Source organism: Spea bombifrons, chromosome 5, assembly GCF_027358695.1.
Source record: "Spea bombifrons isolate aSpeBom1 chromosome 5, aSpeBom1.2.pri, whole genome shotgun sequence".
Classification (NCBI taxonomy): Eukaryota; Metazoa; Chordata; class Amphibia; order Anura; family Pelobatidae; genus Spea; species Spea bombifrons.
In genome coordinates this window covers 65,515,304-65,538,209 of record NC_071091.1, presented here as the reverse complement: position 1 = coordinate 65,538,209, position 22,906 = coordinate 65,515,304, and the positions used below count along the sequence as shown (strand labels likewise).

Here is a 22,906-nt window from a genome sequence, read left to right as displayed (position 1 = left end):
GCAAAGCTCAACTTTTTCTCAAAACTCCATGTTTTATAATTAAGGTTACACAAAACGTATCAAAGCTTCCATTAACTCACTCCTGTACTATACAATTTTGGCTTCTCAGAACAATTTGGATTTTGGATACTGGTGAAGGCATCAGAAGTTAGAGGGAAGTTAGATGTCTCCCAAGCATAAATGTAATGGTCAATATGTTGAAATCTACTACTATAATGCATTTGACCGCTTCTAAAACCTTTAATAATAATGTAAACTTCTTTATGCAATGTTTAGTAATAGTTTCAATCAAACCATAATGCATCTTCCAAAAGGTCTCTAAATGCATGATCATCACTTACACAACCTGTTCCTTCTTTTTGCTCCCTTCAAAATAACTTTTTTATTTCACTCTATCACATCACCCTTTCCTCTAACAAACAATTAATTGTAAGTACACAAGCCTTTAATATGTTAAAAATAAATTGTGTACATTTTATTTTATTGCTGAGCAAGGTAATATAGAAAAAGATGAAGAATAAGATGGAAAGCTAAACAACTAAAAGTAATCTTTTCCTCCCAATATTACAAATACAAAAACACATGTTTAGAAAAACTGTAAAGGCTATAAATGTTACATTTACTGAACATCATGATTATAAGAAAATTCTGCCAGCTATGTTATAATTGCATGTACACATTCAAATTTGGGATATGTAGGTTCACGTAAAACTAAACAAAATAATAAATTTACAGAATAAAAAAACTCAAGTTTGGTGCATTTCAAAATGTCAAAAATGGAAGATTTCCAAGAAAACCACTTACGACATATTTTTACCCTAGGGTTAACCCGAAAGTTTAATCTGTTTAGCTATATGCAAATAGTGTGTCTTCACCACCTGGCCAGTCTTTTCAAGATTGTCAAATGTTGTTTGACTTTTACCGTCAACAGGGCGACTGAAATAGCCTTTTTTTCAAGGACATTTTTATTTCAGAGTACGTGTCTGCCGTATGACAACAGTCAGTGGTTCTTGGTAATGTTGTGGACATACTGAAAGTCTCAGGAGCTGGGGGGGGGCATTTTGATAGTTCTCCATCTGTTGAAGCTGCTTTACAAGACTGTTCGGGTTACTTTACCCTAAAGCTGACTCATGAAAAAAAGATAAGGCAATCAGATGTGAAGAATATAATAAATGTCTTCATTTTATTGATACAATGAGAGGGGTTTGGGTTTCATGTGCTACACTTTTTGGTGGCGGAGACAAATGGGACCCAGCTAGGGTTGCCACCTGGCCGGTATTTCACCGGCATAGCCGGTACTTCGAGCACCCGGCCGACTCGGTGTTTTTTTTGCAGGGGCAGACCGGCAGGGTGATCCCCCTCCTGCGGCTCCGTCTTTAGCGCAGCGCTATGTCTATGTGCCGGTGCTGCATTTGTGGCTGTACCTGAGGCTGATCACTGGGAGGAAGTGATGTTTCATTTCATGACGTCACTTCCCCCAGCGGCGCTCTGGAGTCTGGCAGCATCCGCGGACCGGCCGGCCTGTGTAGGCTCGCTGCCTGTGTCCCTACTCCTGCCTGCATACATAGGAGCGGTTTAAAATGTTTGCATTTGCACTATTTGGTGAAGTTGTCAGGTGTATTTGTATTTAGTGTTGCCTTTAATGTATTAGTTTTTGTTCAATAAATGTTATTTATAATTATGTGATTTTATTATTTGAATGTTTTTGTTTGTGTAATTTCCTCCTTTTTTCTCTTGGGCAAGTTCAGAGTTTAGCTTCAGGGTTAATGATCAACAGATATATGCATCTTAACCCCAATATACTTGTTTCTTCAAGTAATGTGGCTTTTGACTTTTGACATTTGATAAGACTCCAATAATTAGTAAAATATGTTCCCTCAGCAAAAAACAGAAGAGCTTCATGACACTAGGGCCAGTTGAGGTATGATTGTTTTCGTTCCGTGCAGGACAATCCATGGAATATGTTTACATAAACATTGGAGGAATCTCTCTACTTCAGCAAGATAATAGAACATGCATGTTTATATCTCCACGGCATGAGTGACGCTAGATTACTGGCAGGCCCATGACTCTAGAAAGTTGGCATGTTAAACAGAGCAGAACGATCATGTAAACCTTGTGACAAACCATTAAGATAGAAATCCAGGGGTTCTGTATGTCAATGACTCTAACATCATTTATAATCATATGGCATATCACAAATACAGTTCTGTACAACATAGCCTTGTCATGTCTAGGGCTACAATCAACGATTATTTTCATACTCAATTTTTTCGATTAATTAAATCGGATAAAAAAACAATATGCAAATGTTTAATTTATTTGAAATCATTTAATGAACAAACTGGGTGTTAAAAAAAAAAACCAGCAGAATAAAAAAAAACTTAAAATTGACATTAACATGTCATTGTACTCTACACAACACTTATCTTTATCACAATGGAATTTCTCTAACTGCCTTCTTATTTTAATTTCCTATATTTAAATGTACAAGAACCCAAACACACTATTTCGCAAACTAGGTTTTATACCTCAAAAAGTCTTAGTAGTAAACAATTTTTTCATATTTAATAAAAAACTATGATTGAGAAGAATGCATTTCTTGTTATTTCCTGTTATTTGCCAACCTGCCCCCCAGTTATGCCAATCTAACCTCAGGCTTGCCACTCTGCCCCCAGATATGCCTTATACCCCTATATGCCACTGTGCCCCCGATATGTCTTATACCACTTAATATGCCTTATACCCCCATATAAGCCACTGATAGGCCACTGTGCCCCCTGATATGCCTTATACCCCTCTATATGCCACTCCACCCCATGTATGTCTTATGCCCCCCTGATATGCCTTATATCCCCCTATTTGCCACTCTGCCCCCGATATGCCACTCTGCCCCCCTAATATGCCTTATAAAACCCTCCTATACCACTCTGCCCCCTGATACACCACTCTGCCCCCACCCCCGACTCCCTGGTGTCTAGTGGGGGCAGCCGGTGGGTGTCAGATAAACCTCCGCAGCTGGCCAGCACTTTCGCTGGAGCTTCTATGACTGAGCACCAGAAGGCCATGTGACACCAGTGCTCCATCATAGAAGCCCCAGCGGAAGTGAAGGGCAGTAGCGGAGATTGTCTCCGAGGGTGTTTGTCTAGTCGATGTGGCTAAGATTACAGAGATCGTGCACATACAGATGGCTAATATGCAGCTGCCTGAAAACATGCAAAAACTAGAAACTCAAAAAATGCTAATAATGGCAATAATATAACCACATGAGTTCCCCTTTAAGCCTCCCTTTCAAGGTTTATAACCCAACATTGAGAATGCAATACAAAAAATATGCATAGGTGGTGCTAAAAGAGTTATAAATCTACCACATGCACATTCTGCAAAAGCATGTTCTCAAAAATGTGCTACATTGAATTAGAAGCCAGTCAAATGTTTTGCAGGTGCCAGGGAACAGGGTGAAGGTAAATATGAAGAATAAGTCAGTGCTTACCTCTAGCATAGGCCTGGCACTGTCATGTATTGACAGAACGTGAGTAATGTTATTCTTCTGTAGTTGTTCAATATCCCGAGCATCTGCAATGACATTATACAGACAAAAACTATTAGTGTGGTATCTACCAAACAAATCAACACAACATTAATATATAGGTATACAGTACAACACTTTACACTTTATGATTTATTGATGGCTTATTTTTAATATTTCAGACTTTACCCTATGATATCGTTGGCTCAACTAATTCACATCATAAAGATGATACTTTGGATGATTTTTTCTGAGTGGAAATATTACATTCCCATATTAAATGTTAGAAATGGTTTAATAAAATAAACATCTAAGTCTCTGAGAGAAATTCAGTTCTGTCAACAGCAGTCATTCTCTCGTTTTACACACTTGGTAGGAACACTCTCTTTCCCTAAATATCGTATTGGCAGTATATGGGCAGTAACAATTGCAGTATCATTTCCTTACTCTCCTTTATGTTTCAGGAGGCACAGCTCCTTTACAGATGACGATGAAGCTGACCACTAGACTGAATATAGGTGTTGTGTAAAGAGCTATTATGGTACAAACCGCTAAACGAGGAGCTATCACAGTAGTGACCAATAAACATTCCACATGGCGGGCCAATTTTACCGCTATACACCAGTAATGCCCTTTATACGTAACTCCTAGAACATAGTAATGGTTAGTAAACATACAAGATTTTTCTGTAAGGATCTACCGGTAATTTGGGGTGTTAACAAGAATTCTTATTACTGTATGCTGTAAAGCAGGTTTTTGGAATTTTTGTTTGAGTGAATTACGAGAAGTGTGTGATATCTAAATATTACCAAACAACTTAAAAAGGACAAGTATTATGAATGTAAAACAAAGTAATCACAGCAATATCCAAGGCATTGAAAACTTGTTAAATGCAACTATAATTGACAAAGATTTATATGAATGATACATACGCAAAAAAGGTGAGAGTAGCCAAGTTAATATAGCATAACTGGTACCCTTCAAGGCCTCATATTGACCGACGGACCTTGCAGGACAAGTCTGATATGTTGATGTATAATGGTACATACAAGTGAGCTTAAATCTCTTTGATCACCAATTCGCCATAGGACAGGTTAGTTAAGCACTCTCCATTTGTGTCTGAGCTAGTATCGTACCTCTTTTGTATGTATTTTACGAATAGTAATATGATTTCTGGGGTTAATCATTCAGCAACAAATACCTTTGTATAACAACTGTGGTAATCATTGTATGTAAATGTACAAAGGAAGCTTGGCATCTATCTAATCCATAGACATCTGTCTAATATATCTAATGCATAGAGTGCCGAGTACTGAATGCACATAGAGCCGCATGGCATAATAATAATAATAATAATAATAATAATAATAATAATAAAGCTTTCCTCAAAATCCTATAGCCTATCCCAAAGAGATAGTATAACTCGGTTCCATTTCATAATGGTCAGAAAATCCAACTTTTCTTGATTCAGTTTTTATATGAAATAAGTCTTGGTACTGCTGACCCATCATTCTATCAGTGCATGTGTACTAGGCAGAGAACCACCATGCACCGAACCGGCTATTTACATTTAAAACATACTATGATTTAATGGAGAGGAAGTTTTTGTTTGTTTGTTTGATTTATGAAAACGTGGGGGGAAATGTGCTAGTTAGATTAGGTTTTATAGCTAGATATGCTGTGCAGAATTTATATTTCTGCAGTACATATAGAAAGTATAGAAAGTAGATATAAAAATACACTGTACATGACACAAAGAATCTAAACTGTCATAAGGGATTTATAGTAATGACTTCTGTGATGATGTTCCATGAAAGAAAATATTTGTGACAAATTTGCATACCAGTGACACAGGAAGAAGGCTTTTCCAGACACATGCTGAAAGGTGGAATTAGCACTCCATGAACACATTTCTAATTTAAGACTACATGCAGTTGTCATAACCAAATGGTAGTACAGAAGTCATTTACTTTGGTATGTCCCAATTACAGAAGAGGGCATCCCTGTGACAGCAGTAAGACAGTGGACTCTGGAAAAGTGCCGGGACCCTGCTCCTTTATACATCCTACTTGTCGAACATGACATTTTTTTCCAGTAATCAGTGATCGTTGACTTTCAGATTAATAAGTAACAATTCCTGGCTGGATTCTGGATTGCACCCAACTAGGACTCATTCATGATGCTGGCATGTCAACCTGTTAGTTATGCTAATGTGCGAGTACGTGTAAACGAGAAGGCAGATTGAGCCTATTGAACATCAAATAAGTAAACTAAACAGTCATATAAAAAGCGTCACGAACTGGGTCCATACAGAATTTCAGGAGTCACTGTGCAAGAGCAGAGTTGGACAGGACCTGGCTCAGGGCGACTGTACGCCCCAGGGTGTTGAGCACCTAGGGTTGTGCGGCCACACACCAGGGCCCTGACATAGCAGAGGAATGTGCAGGATGCTGCAGGCTGGGAGTAGGGAAGCTAAGCAGAGTACAGGAGAACATAGCAAGCAAGGGGGACAGAACAAGGAACAGGGAGACGAGCAAGAAACATAGCCAGACAAGACATACATGGTACAGGACACAACAGAGGACAGGGAAACAAGGCACACAAGGGATGGAGTGAGGAGCCTGGATCAGATGCTTCTCCTTTAAGCAAGGATAGGAAATCTTAAACTGGGACATAGGGAGAAGAAAGATGATACAGGGAAAAGAGGGCAAAGACACAAAGACTGACACACATAAATACAGGACTAGCCTGGGACTATATAACAATTGGAGATTTACTCACATCTTATGGCCATAGTAACACTAAACCCTGCCTACTGAATTACTAATAATTTGTTTAATAATTCTTAGAATAAGACTAAGCATCTGTAGTGATTTCCTAAAGGAAGAAAGGTCATCTTGTCTCCGGGCAGTTACTCCTTGCTGATGTATCATGCACACTGTGGTCCATTGATTACCCTCTTCTCTTAAATGGAATAGACTTATAGGCCTAGCGTGACATTTGGGATAATCAACACTCAGGAGATGCTTTTCACAGGAAGTTATCAGAAACACAGAAATGACCAACTTATATAAGCGACAATTTGCAAAAGGGCAGAGCCTCCTGGCACACCCACTCCCCGTTCCTCCAATCAGGGGAGAGGGTGTTCCCATTCTTTTGTAGCATGCAGCTGCACTCTAAACATTGATTCAGCTGCACAAGCAACAATAATGGTAAGCAGACATTTGGTTATAACAGTCAAGGTTGTCATACTGTTAATATAAACCCATTTGCGTTTACTTACTTTAACATTTAATTGCCAAAAGCTTTACGTACTATGACCAACTGGTACAGTATTCTTTACGTATGGCTAAATATAAATGGTAAGACAGTATATAGTTTGACAACTATAGACAGCACACTGAAGAACAAGTGCATCTACATCTACAAAGTATGCAATGACCCACTAAATCACATTCTCAGGCCTAGTTTTATTCTTTCTTCCCCATAGGGTTTGTTCCTTCTGTTAACAGCTATGCTCCACAAACAATATTTTTGCAGCACTGCTGTTGAAACACATTAGATTCAATTATTTTTTCCATGACAGCCTATCTGCTTAATGCAGTTAAGTGAAAACCAAAATTAAAAGTGCCTTTATTTCCTTCCATCAAGACCCATTATATCCATCATCTAGCTGACTCACTGCAGCACACTAAACACAGGACAGTAAAAAAGGCAGATTGTTTTGTCATAATTCTTCGTTGCCAACATCAATAGTAACAGCTGTCATAAGAAAAAGGAAAAATATTTTTCTAAAACAGTAAGACAAGGTATTAACTATACACCAGGCTAATTTATTGGGTTCAACAATCATGTTGTTACAACTCTCTGTCAACAGTTTGCACCAAAAGTTGACATAACTCATCATAGTATGGACTCTATGAGGAGTTGAAAGAATGCTACAGCCATAGTGGTCAATTCTGATTTCTCACAGCTGCATGAGTCCGCTTGTGTCCTATAGAAAGGCGAACAGGAGCATCCCAGGTACCAAAGTCAGTTGATTCTGTATTTCTGATCATCTCTTGCGGGTTAAGATCTAGAAACTGAAAAAACTGCGTTCCAAGCACCATTCCTGTAAAATCCTACTTTGGGTATGGCTCATTGGTCTGCTGCAAGTACCCAACTGCTGATAAACTATTACCCTGTCCGTGCACTTAGTCTGCAACAAGGTTTAGGGAAATTGTCTTTAGTACTAACCCGACGAGGAAATAAGATCCTTCATCATCACCGTGGGCACCACAAAAACATCCCTATCTAAGAGACTACCAGTCTGTTCTGTTAGTAGAGCACAGGTTATGACCAGTAATTGCCATCACTTTCTGCCGCTGTTTACATGGAATTACAGGGTTTGAAATTCACTAGAAACAAAATTGTTATTTTGAAGGTGTTCTTGGGTCCATAATATTTTGCACTCTTCAATTATCTGACATGTTTTAACCCATTGTTATTTTTTTTTTTTTTTTTAACACCAGCTAGCCCAGAACTACTACCTTGTTTCAAAGGTAGTTGTTTTAAGCGCTAGTTGATCACTATGCTTACTTAGCAAGAGGAACAACTCATTTTGACTACTCTATGTACATCATGGGAATCGGATCCACAGCACTAAGACAGCTTTACCTAAATTGAAGTATTTGTATGAATCATGGAGGAGGTGGATATACAATTATAAAAGTGTTCATCTAAGTAGGTGTAAGGAACCTATGGTAACTGGCATCCCACAGGCTCCAACAAGTTTCATCTCTTCAGAGGTAGACTTAATACATATATAAAAGTCAAGTATGTTACCTTTAAAATTCCCGATGAACAACCCAGGAAGAATCTGTAAGACACAAAAAAAAAAAAAACAGTTACTAAAATATAGATTTTGAACTGGACAATTTATAGATCGTAAGTCACTGTATAATTGTTGTATACATAAAATTAGATTCAGGATTTCCAAGCACTCATCATTTTGAGACCATTTTAGCCATTTTAGTGATTGGAATGTATTATTATATTATCCAATAGTGGCTTCTGTGTCCTTCATTTGGCCAAAAATGTATATATTGCATGTAATATTTTAGACCAGTGACTTTGAGGTACCATTCCAATTACACAAAACATTAGCATATGTATTTCACCCTTCCTGTCCCCCCCCCAGCTACTTACTGTGTTTTAAGACTGCAATTTAACTTGTTTTTAATAGCATTACATTCCCATTGTGCAAGATAAGGAAACAAGTGCGGTTAACGCTATCATCCATGAGCGAATAGACTATAAATAAATGGCTTCACACTATCAGCCTATGTAACAAGGCCGAGCACTTCCTCCAGTCATAGCAACATTTTAATATCTTCGCAACAGGGTCAACAAGCAGTAGAAGAATGCTTTCAACCCTGTCATAGTATCCATATCATTAACTGCTGGGTGACACCAAGAAAGCTATTTTGAGTACTTGATCAAGTAATGGATATGCAGCTGCAAGGTGTGAATTTGAAAAGAAAGAAGGGGCTGAAAGGAGGACTGTGTTAAACTAGATAAAGTACCATCCCATGCCAATACTATAAACACTGCAACATCTGCCCTACAAAATTACCCAACACACTCTCAATGCAAGCCTGTATAACATCACCCACATCACACAGAAATATGAAGTGAAATCCCCTTAACTTTAATAAAGGCTCCACTCGTTTTATAATAGGTTTCATTCAGTGTGACTCACAGCAATTACTACTTACAGTCCCTCCCTGCAGTCACTCTGATTGGTCCCGCCCCTTTTTTCTCCCAGTCCCTCCCTGCAGTCACACTGACGATTGTCCCCGCCCATTTCCTATAGTGTCCACTCATCTTCGAGTATAAAATTAATATTTGGGCTGCTAAAATTAACGGGGAGGTGGGGGTTAAATTAGGGGCAGTTATGGTTGATAGGGTGTTTAGGGTTAATTTAGGGGCAGTTATGGTTGATGGGGTCTTTAGGATTAATTTAATGCTGAGGACTGAGGGTTTAATTAATTTAATAAGGTTAACTTCAGGTGCAGTTAGAGGTAAAAGGGGGGGGGGCAAACTAAGGGGAATCTAAATCCTTGGGGCAGTGAAGATTAACCCAGTACTTATTTAGAAAAGTATTGTGTGCTGCAAACGAGTCTGTGAATCTATGAGTGCACTATGGGATATCTGGAGGGGTATAAGGCATATCTGGGGGTATAAGGCATATCAGGGGGCACAGTGGCATATCAGGCTGTATAAAGGCATATGTGGGGAGGGCAGAGTGGTATATCTGGGAGGCAGCTTGGCATTTGTGGGAGGCAGTGTGGCATATCTGGGGGTATGTGGCATCTGGGAGGCAGTGTGGCAAGCCTGGGCTCAGATGTGCATATCTGGGGGGGGGGGCAGGTTGGGAAATAAAAACAAGAAATGCATTTTTTTTTTCTGCCGTTTGTTTTTAACATCCAGTTATTTTAAATAATTGAAAAATGTACATTTATTTTTTAGCCGATTAATCGAAAAAAATAATCGGCCACCTAATCGATTATGAAAATAATCGTTAGCTGCAGCCCTAAAGATAATGCTTGGTTTTTATTTTCTTCTCTGGCATTGATGTATTTTTATTTTATTGACAAAGACTATGTTTCACTCACTTTACAGGGCATCATTCCTTATGTAGCCTTATTGGTAAGAGAGGAGACAATTTGAAATAACAGGAATTCTCATCTACAGCAGCCACAGAAGAGCTTCGCGGCCAACGGTTAACAGAGCATGCTACCGAAATACAGCCTTTCAATTACTGCCAACCAGAGACTCGGCCCGAAGGAGTCATGTCTTGCTCTTCTTACTCAATGTTCTTTTAAGAATTACTACAGTGTGTCAACAAAAACATTGTTTTTACAACTACAACTACTCTTTAAACCATACTTTCAGTTCAAGGCAAATATCAATTTTCTAAAATGGAATTTTAATGTGTATAAAGACTGCATTGCAGCGGTATGCAATTAATTTATCTTAATTAGCACTTTATGTCAGTAGGATTCCACATCGTGACAAGCTGCTCATGGAGTTACACAAAGTTAACTTCTTTTGATCTAACTAGTTAACTAAAGTTATGTTCTTTGACATGTACATGATACCTGGAAACCATTATATGGGTAAATGACTGTGGCGTACCCCCCTGTTCTTCAAATAAGGGAATGTAAAATTATTAAACGGTAACATAATAAAAAAGAAAATACCGTATTTGCTCGATTATAAGACAACCCTGATTATAAGACGACCCCCCAAATCTGAATATTAATTTAGGAAAAAAAAAAAAGCCTGAATATAAGACGACCCTATAGGAAAAAAGATTTACCAGTAAATGTTAATTCATGTAAACTATTTTTTTTTTTTTTTAAATAAAAGCTATGATTGAGAAAAATATTTGGGTTTTATTTTCTTCTATTTTCCAACCTGCCCCCCCAGTTATGCACATCTGCCCCAGAAATGCCTTATACCCCCTATATGCCACTGTGCCCCATGATATGCCTTTTAACCTTATGTGCCACTGTGCCCCATGATATGCCTTTTGACCCCCTATGTGCCGCTCTGCCTCCAGAAATGCCTTATACCCCTATATGCCACTCTGGCATTAAGGGGTTAAAAGGCATATTATGGGGCAGAGTGGCATATAGGGAGGTTTAAGGCATTTCAGGAGGCAGAGTGGCGTATAGAGCGTTAAAAAGGCATTTCTGGAGGCAGAGTGGCATTAAGGGGGTTAAAAGGCATTTCATAGAACACTCTGCCTCCAGAAATGCCTTATGCCCCCCATTTAACACTCCCCTGCTCCCCCCCCAAACTTACCGGTGCTTCTGACTCCCCTGTCATGCAGCCGGGGCAGCGTGTAGATGTCCCCGCACCAGTGCGGCCAATTCTCTCTGACAGTCGGGGAAGGTCTGCGCGATGGACGCAGACAACCCCCGCTGCTAGCCACACCTCCTTCCGGCTGCAGCGTAAGTTGTCTACGCGAATTGCGTAGACATCTACACACTGTCCCGGCTGCACACCGGGGACTCAGAAGCACCGGTAAGTGGGGCGGGGGGGGGGGAGACAGGAGGATCCAGGTCCCCTGCAGCTGGGTCTGATTATAAGACGACCCCGATTATAAGACCTCATCTTATAATCGAGCAAATACGGTAATATTGGAATTGGGTGTTTCTTATCATGAGGGACCTAAGGGGTTAACATGAGGGGTGTTGCAGAATAGGACCCCTAGTAGCAAGTTGGTACTGCTCACTGCTTGGCTACTGCTCACATCAAAGTAATAAGAAGCATTAAACAATATGCACAAGATCCCCCAAAAACCTATAAAAAAATATTAAAAACATTAGGACATTTATAGTTTTTAAACATATAAACTGGGTTAGTTTGTGCATTACATTAAAAAGTTATAAGGTATTATAAGAAGTAAGTTGGTTCATGTTGCTAATAATAGAAAGCCAACTGGGCATTTACAAGGCGACCATTATCGACACAAAAGGTCAATTTCGATTTTCCATCAATCCTTGCACCCTGCTATGATCACTTTAGATGTAAATGTAGAGCCAATGCATCCATTAGCAAGTGCATGTAACGAATACCGACATAGATTGTTTGAAAACTACAAAAAAGAATTACATGTAATAGAGAATTACTTGTCGACTAGGCAATCAAAACATGAAGGGTATTACTGAAGGTTTATCATTTCAGACTTATCTGTAATAGTCTTGAAATCTACACTGTTTCTTTACACTCTATTTTCTTTGTGTTCTATGGATTAACCAGTGCTACAGAATCGGCGGGCACTTTATAAATGTAATGTAATACAATCATACTGTCGTGGTTGGGTCAGTGGAGCGTAGCGCCGGGATTACAAAAATAAAAGCCACAAACTATCCTAGGGTTCAAAAGCAGCCAGTGGTTTAATGAAGCACATAACACCAAGGTAGGGCAGGTAAAGTAGAAAGCAGAGTCCAGGTACTTAGTCAAGGTCGGGTCAATAGAGTATCACAAATTCCAGAAACAAGCCAAGGTCAGAAGCCAGGAGATCAAAATGGTAAATAGGGATCCAACAGGGACTATAGCTTTAAGGGAACAACTGGTAGGAGTACACAAAGTATCTTTTTATTGGACCAACATTGAAAGGGTATTGAATCCATCTGAAGAAAACACCTCTGAGTTTTCGAAAGCTTGTACAAGTTTATTCCTTTTTCTACATTGACCCAAGAAAAACTTATCAACTGCGAATAAATATTCAATTTTTTTGGGCTAATATGGCTTTATTCATTTTTCACATCTATCCTGCAAACGTATTGACTGAATAAACCCAAATACATCAAAAATTCCAATGCTTTAAAAGGTTTCAGGCATTTCATTACACACCGTATCATGCAGACATAACAGATTTCACAACTCCTTGTTTAATAAGTACACCTACTCACTAACGCTAAAATTGTGGTGCATTTTTATTTACCACATAGCTGTTTAATCTTATTTTGGTCTACAACCAAAAGGTCATTAGCATACCTGGGAAATCAAAGTCTGGAGCTGACTCATTCATACTCTTCATCGTTGCTTTTGCTACCAGTATGTTATGGTTGATATTCCTGCTTGAATGCAGGTGACTTACTTAAATGTATCTTTCAATAATGATAAAGTCAAGTTTTCCATAAGGAACAGAATTAGAGCCATTTGGTTAACACATTTGATAAGTCGCTATGTAGGATCTGCATAATGGGATATTAAGGTTTTAATATTTGAAGAATCTCAAAGTTAATTTAGAATATCCCCATGTATGGTCATCAGAGAGCCACATGAGCATTCAGACAGTTTGAATTTCAAAACAAAAATGACAGCTATTTGTGACACTTCCAAAACGTTCAGTAGAATATATTCCAATGATTTGGGGAAAAAAAGTAGATTTAGGTTTCATATGGCTTGGCTCAAGAAACAGAATTACTTTGGGGAACCCAAGGACATTCCATTAGTTTTGAGCAGAGGTGAGTAATCGGTAGAGTGATGTTCAGGCACAAGTGGAATGTTGAGAGTTGGACCTGATGCCAGCAACAGATTATGAATGAAGTGAGGAAAAATGATACAACAGCATGCTTCATTCAGTAAGGTAAAATGTTAATGGTCTCAGCTCATGTACTTAGCTCTTTCATGCCAGTGAAACTAAACACTTCACATCCCACTTGAATACCAGTAGATAAAAAAACATCTAGTACTACAGGTGAGATCACAACATCCCAGCATTTTAATAGGAATTGTTTTACATGGATATGGACTGTGGATGATTGACATATATTAATTTATTCAGTGGACAAAAAAAAACACAGCGAGATAAATTACTTAGATTAAGAAACAGACTGGTTCATAAGAATGCATTCTGGGGGAACTTGGGGTTTGGTAAAGTTTATATGGTTCAAGTGATCTAATGTATAACCAACACAGTAGGTACCGGTTTTCTGTGTGTACTGTTAATTAGCCAATTTTCCCTCCAAAAGTTCCATGACTAGCTTTACCAGCAGTCACTGGTTCACTGGGTTTGCTAGAATTTTTTTTTTCTTTTTTTACTAATTACATGTAAAGGTCCACGTACCGAACCCCAACGAAGACATATTATATTTAGCTAACGTTTATTTGCATGGCTCCTGAAACACAATTTTTGTGTTTCTGTAACCCAACAGGGATCATTTCCACACAACCAAGTATGCTGTTTTCGCCTCTAATGCGATCAATAGATCCCACTGTGGAAATAATAGCTAATGTGCAATAAATATGTGCAATCTATAGGTTTATTATCAACTTTGCAGTTACCACTAGGCACGTCTTTTCACAGGTAGGGCAAACGCCACTCCCCTAACAAAGATCCATCCATAAGGATTATAAAAGCAATAATAATGGGCATAATCACCTCTGGATTAGCAAGGAAAAGAACGTTTATGCCAAGAATTCCCTGCTATCCCAGGTGGTTTTGTACTAGTACAAATACCAAATATTGTAGTAAAATAAATACCAAGACAAAACAACATACCAGGCGGTGGAACTCACTGATACCACAGCAGAAGAAACCTGCTTAACACGTTTCGCACCGAAAGGTGCTTTGTCAAAAGCTAGCTAACTTTCTCATTATGGTAAATACTTACATAGACTCACAAATTAAAAAAAAGTAAAAACACATGATATGTTTACCACACAACCAATCATAAAGTAGAGAAAAATACTTGCCTTAAGGGTACAAGTCAGGACGTATCAAATTGTTCAATATAAAGAAACAATTATAAAGAAATATTTACAATAGATCACTAGGCTCATAATTATATTTGAAATTACGAATCTTTATCTATGTGTATCTTCAGAGAGTGAGAAAACATAACACAATATTTGGATTAAAAAAATGTCCTAATAATGAAATAAAATACAATACATCTCACATAGATCAATGTAAACAAACACTTCATCACCTCTAGGGAAACTAATCCAGACAGCATGATACATCGTACCAAGAGTTTAAACCAAAGGGTTTTCTCTTGGCCTAATAACAGATCCAATACAATTTGCATCGGTTAGGGTAAGTAGGCACATCACCACTGCTAGGAGGACTAATGAATCATTCTATTCCCATAAACATACAATATTTAAAATCTCCATTGTTACACAACGCAAGCGGTTTCCCAAGGGGAGCAGAAAATCTGTGATTCTATACTAGCAGGATGTTCCCTAATTCTCTTTAAGCATAAGTGTTGTACGACCCACGTATTAAATACCACGTGTTATCAAATAAACCACATTACAAGTGGTACAATTAATAGATTAGTTAATACTAAAAGTATGTTTAGTTATTGTAGATGTAACATATTTTTCTACATTAACAAATGGGTACCATCTGCAGATCGTGTGTCCACATGGAAACATTCCTACAGTACATAACATGTAGGTTGTTCTTTAGGTTTACTTGTGGAACAAAATATTGCCTAATGTTTTACATTTTTGGGGGACAAACTGAATACCTTTCAATAAAATGTTTTCATATAAAAAATGTTTTTCATGTAGTTCATCCTATTTCAATATTTTAAGATTTCCAGATTATAGTTCCAATCTTATTGATTTCACTACTATAGGAGAATCATCTTTTTCAAAATTAGAGGAGGATGTTGTAATCATCCCTCAACTTATCACTAGTTATTTTATAGTCTTAGGATCAAATAACTGCCTGGTGGCTTTTTTAATGTAATAGGATTTATCCATGATCACCGTCTTTATCCGCATTCTTTATTACTACATCAGTATTGGAAGCTAAATCTCTCAAAACTTTATGCTGGCATTGTGTAAGAGTACCACAAGTGTTCTTATCTATATTTTCAGCTAGTTTAACGAAGTCATATTCGACCAAATTTGACAGGTATCCATTTCGGATCCCCTACTGTTAATAGGATAAAAAGGTGGCCTAAGCAGAAAAAGACAAGGTCGTAAAGATGACACTGAAGGAAAAAATTTGAGCGGCAACAAATAGCTTCTGTTTTGCATGGCATGTCAGTACATCCTTCAAAAGTAAATCTTTAGTAAACGGTATGAACGTATACCCTATAACAAATAAAGTCACCTCTGACTTTGACTTAAATTCAACCATAACATACATTCTTCTCTAATGCTAATGTTATAACTGCATGTCCCGGTCATTTCCTGCCTCACCTACTGTTACCCAACAGTTACTTGTCCTTCCTGCCTCTTATCTTTCTTTTGCTTGCTTCTATTATAAGCTTGGTTGTAAAGTAATCTTCAGCACAAATGTTCATCAACTAATCCCCTCCTCAAATCAACATCTCTTAACATATTTCCTTTCTGGATATCCTCTTATTACAATTTAAAAGTTAAAAATAATCTTCACCTCTAGAAACATTATGAGGTATAATAACTTTTCTCTTCCTATATAATACGACGTAGTGATATCTTGCTACAATCTACTAATTACTAATTGCTATATTTACTAAAAAGCATAGCAAATGACAATTGCTATGCTTGATTTGGTAGCATACGGTACAGATGAATCTGTTGACAAATAAAAAATATGGGGCTACTGCTCCTTTACAAAAAAAATATAAAAGCTATAAATTAATGTATACAATTTCATAATAAATGTCTGTTTATACCTCTGATTTGAGGCTGGTATTCAAATCAGTTGTTTCTGCATGCTGACAAGCTGATCCAACAGGTCAGCTGCCAGCACGCAAGATAGTCTTTGAAAATTGTTGCCATGGTATCTGGCAGCTTCCCTGAGCAGTGATCACTGCTCATGTGCTGCCTTATTGTTCTTTTTTAATTCTTTGTTTTTCAGTGTATACATGATGCCAATACGCAAATGACAACAGTAATCAAGAGGAGAAAACAACCCAATAAAATTTTAGTTATTGCCATATGCAGCAGTGCTGTACAATGGGTAAACAGGACATAACAAGTAGTACATAACAATTTGGCTTACAGGAGTTTATAAAGAGAGAGGAGATACCGAGAGCAGCAGTATTCACCATTTCTCAACTGGAGCGTCTTTGTTTAAATCATTTAAATAAGCGAGACTTTGGATGGCTTGGGTGGTAGAAGACTCTCAATCAGCTTAAAAGGGTAGGATACCTGTTTGGTCTCCTGGACACCTTTGCTCAACTTTATATAATACGTATACGGGCCCAAACTAGCTGGTCGGCAGCGTCACACACTCAAACTGTGGCTAAATATGCCCAGCCACAAAAAAAAAGTAGCGTACAGCCTCGCATTTTCAGCTGTCGGCCATACTTATGTCAACAGGTGGCCACTGGCCTCAAAGTGTCAGGTCCGCCCCATTATCTCCAGTCCGGCTCTGTATATAAAGTGGTGCCTAACTATAGAAGCACTATATATCATTATTCCATTGTGTGTCCAAGGCATACAACATCCGGTACTTTCACCTTTAATGACAAAGAAGGGCGCCCAAAGTTGAAGAAAACGTAGTAATCCAAATGTAGCCGATTCTTCCACAGGATAGTCACCCATGCGGTACTGATATGATTTTAATTCACAAGCTAGTGCCCTGCAAACAATGCTTGAATATAACAGCACTTTGGATACCTTTGAAATGATTCAGCTACAGTATGAGTTTAGACAAAAGAGATGCTGCGCCTTGAATAAAATACAATAATGGATGAGATGCTTAAGGCTACTGTTTATGCTGAAACAGGATAGGCAGATCTCACCTTTAATCAAAACCAATGCATTTCAGGATACAGAGCAACTGTTCTGCCAGGGAAACATAAACATGGTACCATGCATGGCAGGACTGTTTTACTTGGTTTAACTGAGCCATCTGGTCACCCAATTTTATTTGTTCTTATCTTATGGATCAGATACTGTAGAATTCTATTGTACAGCACTGCAGAATATGATTGCGCTATATAAAACAAATAATAATTCCCAGTAATGTTTGTGGCATCCTGCATCACTGACCAATACAGACAGGAACCAGCTCAAAAAAAGAAAAACCTCATTTACAAACAACCATGTTTTACAATAATCACATTTCCGATAGGAAGACAGTAGATGCATAAACCTATATCACTAAAAAAATTAACCTGCAAGTTTAAAAAGGGGTTTCTGTGAATTTTAATGTAAATCCTTCCCCAAAGGGAGGTAGACTAGAACACAGTATAAAGTAAAGCAGCCAATAACAGATGAAATGAACCAAGCATAGAGAAAGGCATTAGCCCCTGCCCTGTATATTAAAAGCAGTGGCAATCCTACACCGTCCCCAGTAGGCATTTGATTGTACCAGTCACAGCATGACTGCAAGACACACCCCTCCAAATCAGAGCTGCCTGTTATATACCATCAGCATATTGTAAAATGATGTCATAGTAATTCTGTCTATAAAAGGGTTACGGCTATTAATGCCACATTAGCCCCCACCATAAGTTATACTGTAGTTTGTAGACTTTATGCCATATTAGATTTACAGCAGGGGAGCATGTCCTTGCAGCATGATCTCATTCACCAAGACAGCATGCATGCTCCTTAACTAATCATTTCCTTACAAGCCATGGAATTTGCACAGGGTGGGGCCTTGTTAACTAAATACATCATCAGGCTATGCAGAGACAATGGACCTAGGAGAAAAGAGAGATTAATAACCATGCAGTTTACAGTACCTTGTTCATTCCATTACCCATTGCTGTAGCTGGGGCTGCACTTACAAGCACAACAGGAAGCAAAGCTTGTACTGATTATGTTCCTAAGGGCAGATCCTTCTAGGTCATGTATATAGATGGGCAGTGTTGTGTGCCTGTCTGTTAAAGAGATCTAACTTGTCAGCTCGAATTCTTGGAATGGAGGGAGGCTTCTAATAGCAGGATCAGGGGCTCTTCAGTGATCAGTGTGTAGCAGCTAGCACTGCTTTCTGCTCAGGCAGGATCCGCCTTGCTCTGAGATTGTCTCCTCCTTTGCTGACTCCTTGTTTACACAGTCTTGTGTCACATGAAGGCTCATTACTGACATCTGCTGAGCAATCTTACCTTTCTTGGCTGTTAAGTCTTCCTTTTTGCTGTTTGGACATTAACTAGAGTGTTGGTTTGTGATGTAGGAAAATGTTAGGTTTCATAATAGAAGTAGAATAAAGTAAAATTAATGATCACATCTAAAGAAAAAGAAAAATTTTGTATTTTAGCGAAACTTCACGGTGTGTAAAAAGTTTCTCAGTTAAGCCATTCCACTAGTTGGTGTTGCACAACTAAAGTGCTTTGAAAAAACTGTTGCATATGCGTTACAGTCATAATTCGTAATTATATCGGTTGCTTATACATGAGATGGTTCCCTGGTCACTAGGAGCCTCTAAAAACCTACAGCTTCTCTTTTTTGATACAAAATGATAAATGTACTTTGTGAGTGAGAAAATAAAGCAGATTTTATTTACTTGATCCCAAACAATTAAAATTTACCTTAACAAAAAGGGACTTTTGGTCTAACAACATTTGTTCCCTTTCTAAAAAGATTATTTTGCTACTGTCACCTGCTTATAATTTCCCCATACTGGGATACTTTTTACAGACCCATAAAAGAGCGGTCTTCTTCAAAGCCTATTCTGATCTTATAATAGGTGAGCTTTTCAACTGGGGCTCTTCTCACCATTGTAACGAGTCAATACAATAGAATTTTTGTGATGGACTATTAAATGGTTAATATCTGAAGAGCCAGCTCATTTATAGTTTTCCCAGGAATGCTGATACATATTTTTCATAGGCATGTACTGACCCATGTATTATTACCTGTTTGCGTAGCCCTCTAAGTATACTCTGTTACTATGTTGCCCACTCCATATGGCAACTTGCCTACTATGGTTTGTTTGCTCTGATAGGGTTTATTCACTGAAGTATGAATCTGCAAGACAGTTGCAGTTTCTCTTCATCAACATTGCGTGGAGTATCAGTTGGGCCTACCCCAGTGAGCTCTCATGCAAGAAGATGTTAGTTGGAAATGTATGATGCATAGTTAATTAATGACATGTTTGAGTCACCCCACAGTTTGAAGTATGCTGGGCCAGTATAGCACTTCTAACAGGGAAAGGTTTTTCTCTTCTGTTTCTGTGTCAATGAGGTACAAACATTCATCTCACCACCACTCATCGGTTACTGAATCAAGCCCTTTTTGAGAATTAAGACCCCCATAGTCACACATACTCACTCACACTAACGCTCACATGGCAGGCACTTGGCCAAAAGTCCCCAAGGTTAAGAGGTTTTTAGGCATGTCCCTAGTTTGCTTAATGGATAATCCAGTGGCATCTACACATTATTGTGACTTTTAGAACATTGGGATCCTATTGAAGGGATTTAAAACACTTGAGGGGTATGATTGGTAGCTTAAATAGCCAGTAACACGTTAGAAAGTTTTATAACACCCTCCTAAAAGGGAATATAGCCAGAAGAAAAGAAATTAGTAGCAAGCAAATTTAAGCAGAGCACATCAACTGCCTAGCAGTCAATCCTTGAGGAAAGCTACTAATACTACTCAATACATTAAATACTGTAGTTATAATGCTGCGTTTGTGAATCTTCTTTTTACATTATATATAGCGCAGATTCAGTAGAATATTTTAAAATCACGAACAATAACAAATTGGTACAAAAGGAGAAAAGGGCCCTGCTCTTGTGAGCTTACAATCTAGTCGGTGGTTGAGGGGGTGAAACCATAGGAGAGGATTGCGGTAATGATGGTAGAAGAGAGTTGCAGGTCGTTAGAGGAACAAAGGTAGAGTAGGGCGGTGCAAAGTTGTTAAGGCTCTGTAGGGCAGGGTTAGAAGGTTGAATTTGATTCTGGAGGATATGGGGAGCCAGTGGAGTGGTGAAAGGCACTCTTATTCAGTAATCACGCAAGCATCAAGTTTGGAAATAAGCTTAGCTTAGTGGATAGTACCCCTGAAGCAGTTTCTAAACAATCACAGCCATGAAATAGGTGTTCAACAGAGGAGGTAATGGTGTACAAATGGTATTTTAAATGTTGAATATGAACTATGAGTATTGGGGGGGGTTAGAGTTATAGATCTGTCCTTTTTACAATAGGGGTGCTTGCCACTTATTTCTATCTAACTACAAAACATTTAAGACTTAAAATAAGATTTAATTCTACAAGAGATCCAGTTTTCTGGGTTTTATATCATTGGGCACTGTAATGAAAATCTTGACTATTATAGCAGTATAATGTTTTACATTTTACAAGTGGTAAATTATTGCAAGTAGTTTTGTTTTATCCCAGGTCATCTGACCAACTGCAAGCAAATACAGCAACAATTAATGACTACATCCAGTAAATGTGGCTAATTACAGACAACATTGAATCGCTTAACCTGTGTGTTGAAATGCATTAAATGCCCGGTCCCAGTGCAGTCCTGCTCAAAAGTAAATGCAGAAGTACTTGATAATACAAGTTGTGATACAGCACAATTTTTAACCCTTTAATGACAAAGCCCGTACATGTATGGGCTCAAAATGCATTGTTTTCAATGGGTTTAGGGTCCGCCCATTGTCCTTAAGGGGATATACATCTTCAAAGGCACAAATTACAGATATTTTGCAACTAGTGCTGTTCTTGATGTTTTGAATCTAAAGTAGCCTGCTGGAATGTTGTACATTAGAAAGATAACCTATAATTTTCCACATCTTCTTTTTTTTCTTCCCTCTGGTTTTTGGTATATCTGTTACTAATTAGAAAGCGTATTACTTCCCACGGACATCATTGTCATTTGTTAGATCTGCACACAAACAGGTGACATATCTTTTGTGATCTTACTTGTCACCAGCACCTCTGTATACCAACCCTTATCAAGGCTTCTAACAGAAGTCTGGTGTTGACCATTTTAGGTACCTTGCAGTTTAATGCAGTTATGGAATATAAAGAGAGAATTACAAGAAAATTGCAGAACAAAATACCTACTACTTCATTGTACAGGCTAGTTGGAGGAACTTAAGCAATAGTCCACTGACCCCTCCCTTGGCTGGTAATGAATATTGATAAATTATGTATTACTTATCATTATTGGTAATGTCTAATAATTAGCATTTTTCTCCTATTGTACAGCTCTGAGAAATATATGAAACAGTAAATAAATCAATATTTTTGTCTGTATAACATTCAGTTGGGTTTCATGCTCTTTTTACATGATGGTTTTGTTGCAATAATTACTCATTGAACAATACAACAATACAATTGGGTGAAGTTTGTACAGTAGCATATATATCATTCCACATCAAGCAAAAGATTGATTAGAATAGATTAACTCTTTTGTTCAAAGCTACTTTTGCATTATTGACTTACATACTTCATTGACTATAGGATTAACCACAATCACTCAACATATTTTTATTTAAGTAATATAAAAGTATAATTAGGCAGTAAACATTATGTTTGACTTTACCTGTGGCTCCTAATTAATTTATCCCCAATACGTATAACAAAGCAAAAATCCTAATCATATATATTTTATTTTGTGGAATACAAAGCAGCATATTTAATCACCAACTTGCCCAATGAACACTATACAGTCTAGAACACATAATGCACTTGTCAATGAGTAAGTTCTTACTAAGGCCCCTGTTACTCTAGACAGGCTAGTGGCTGTATATGGTATTGCAAGTATAACACACAATAAAGATTCAAGCAGTGCCCTGAAATGTTTAAATCAGAGCAGCAAACCCTGACACCATTAAAAGTACCCGCAAAATGTAATTAAATTGTAAATTTTATATGGCAAGTCCTAGTCAAGCAGAAACAAATCCGGCTATGGGGAAAAATGTAAAAAGGAAGCATCTGGAAACGCACATGATTAAATGTGGT

The 22,906-nt window shown here is 38.0% G+C and overlaps 1 protein-coding gene across 1 annotated transcript in view; it reads right to left on the bottom strand.

Moving 5' to 3' along the window:
* DUSP22 (dual specificity phosphatase 22) overlaps nt 1-18,996 on the bottom strand; it is a 34,033-nt gene extending 15,037 nt beyond the window's left edge. Inside the window, exons 1-3 of the mRNA XM_053466661.1 lie at nt 18,730-18,996; nt 8,354-8,387; nt 3,494-3,576 (exon numbers count right to left, since the gene is read on the bottom strand). Of these exons, the coding sequence (XP_053322636.1) occupies nt 3,494-3,576; nt 8,354-8,387; nt 18,730-18,750 (138 nt within the window). The 5' untranslated portion in view covers nt 18,751-18,996. The remainder of the gene's footprint in view (nt 1-3,493; nt 3,577-8,353; nt 8,388-18,729) is intronic.
* Between the last annotated feature and the right edge of the window lie 3,910 nt (nt 18,997-22,906).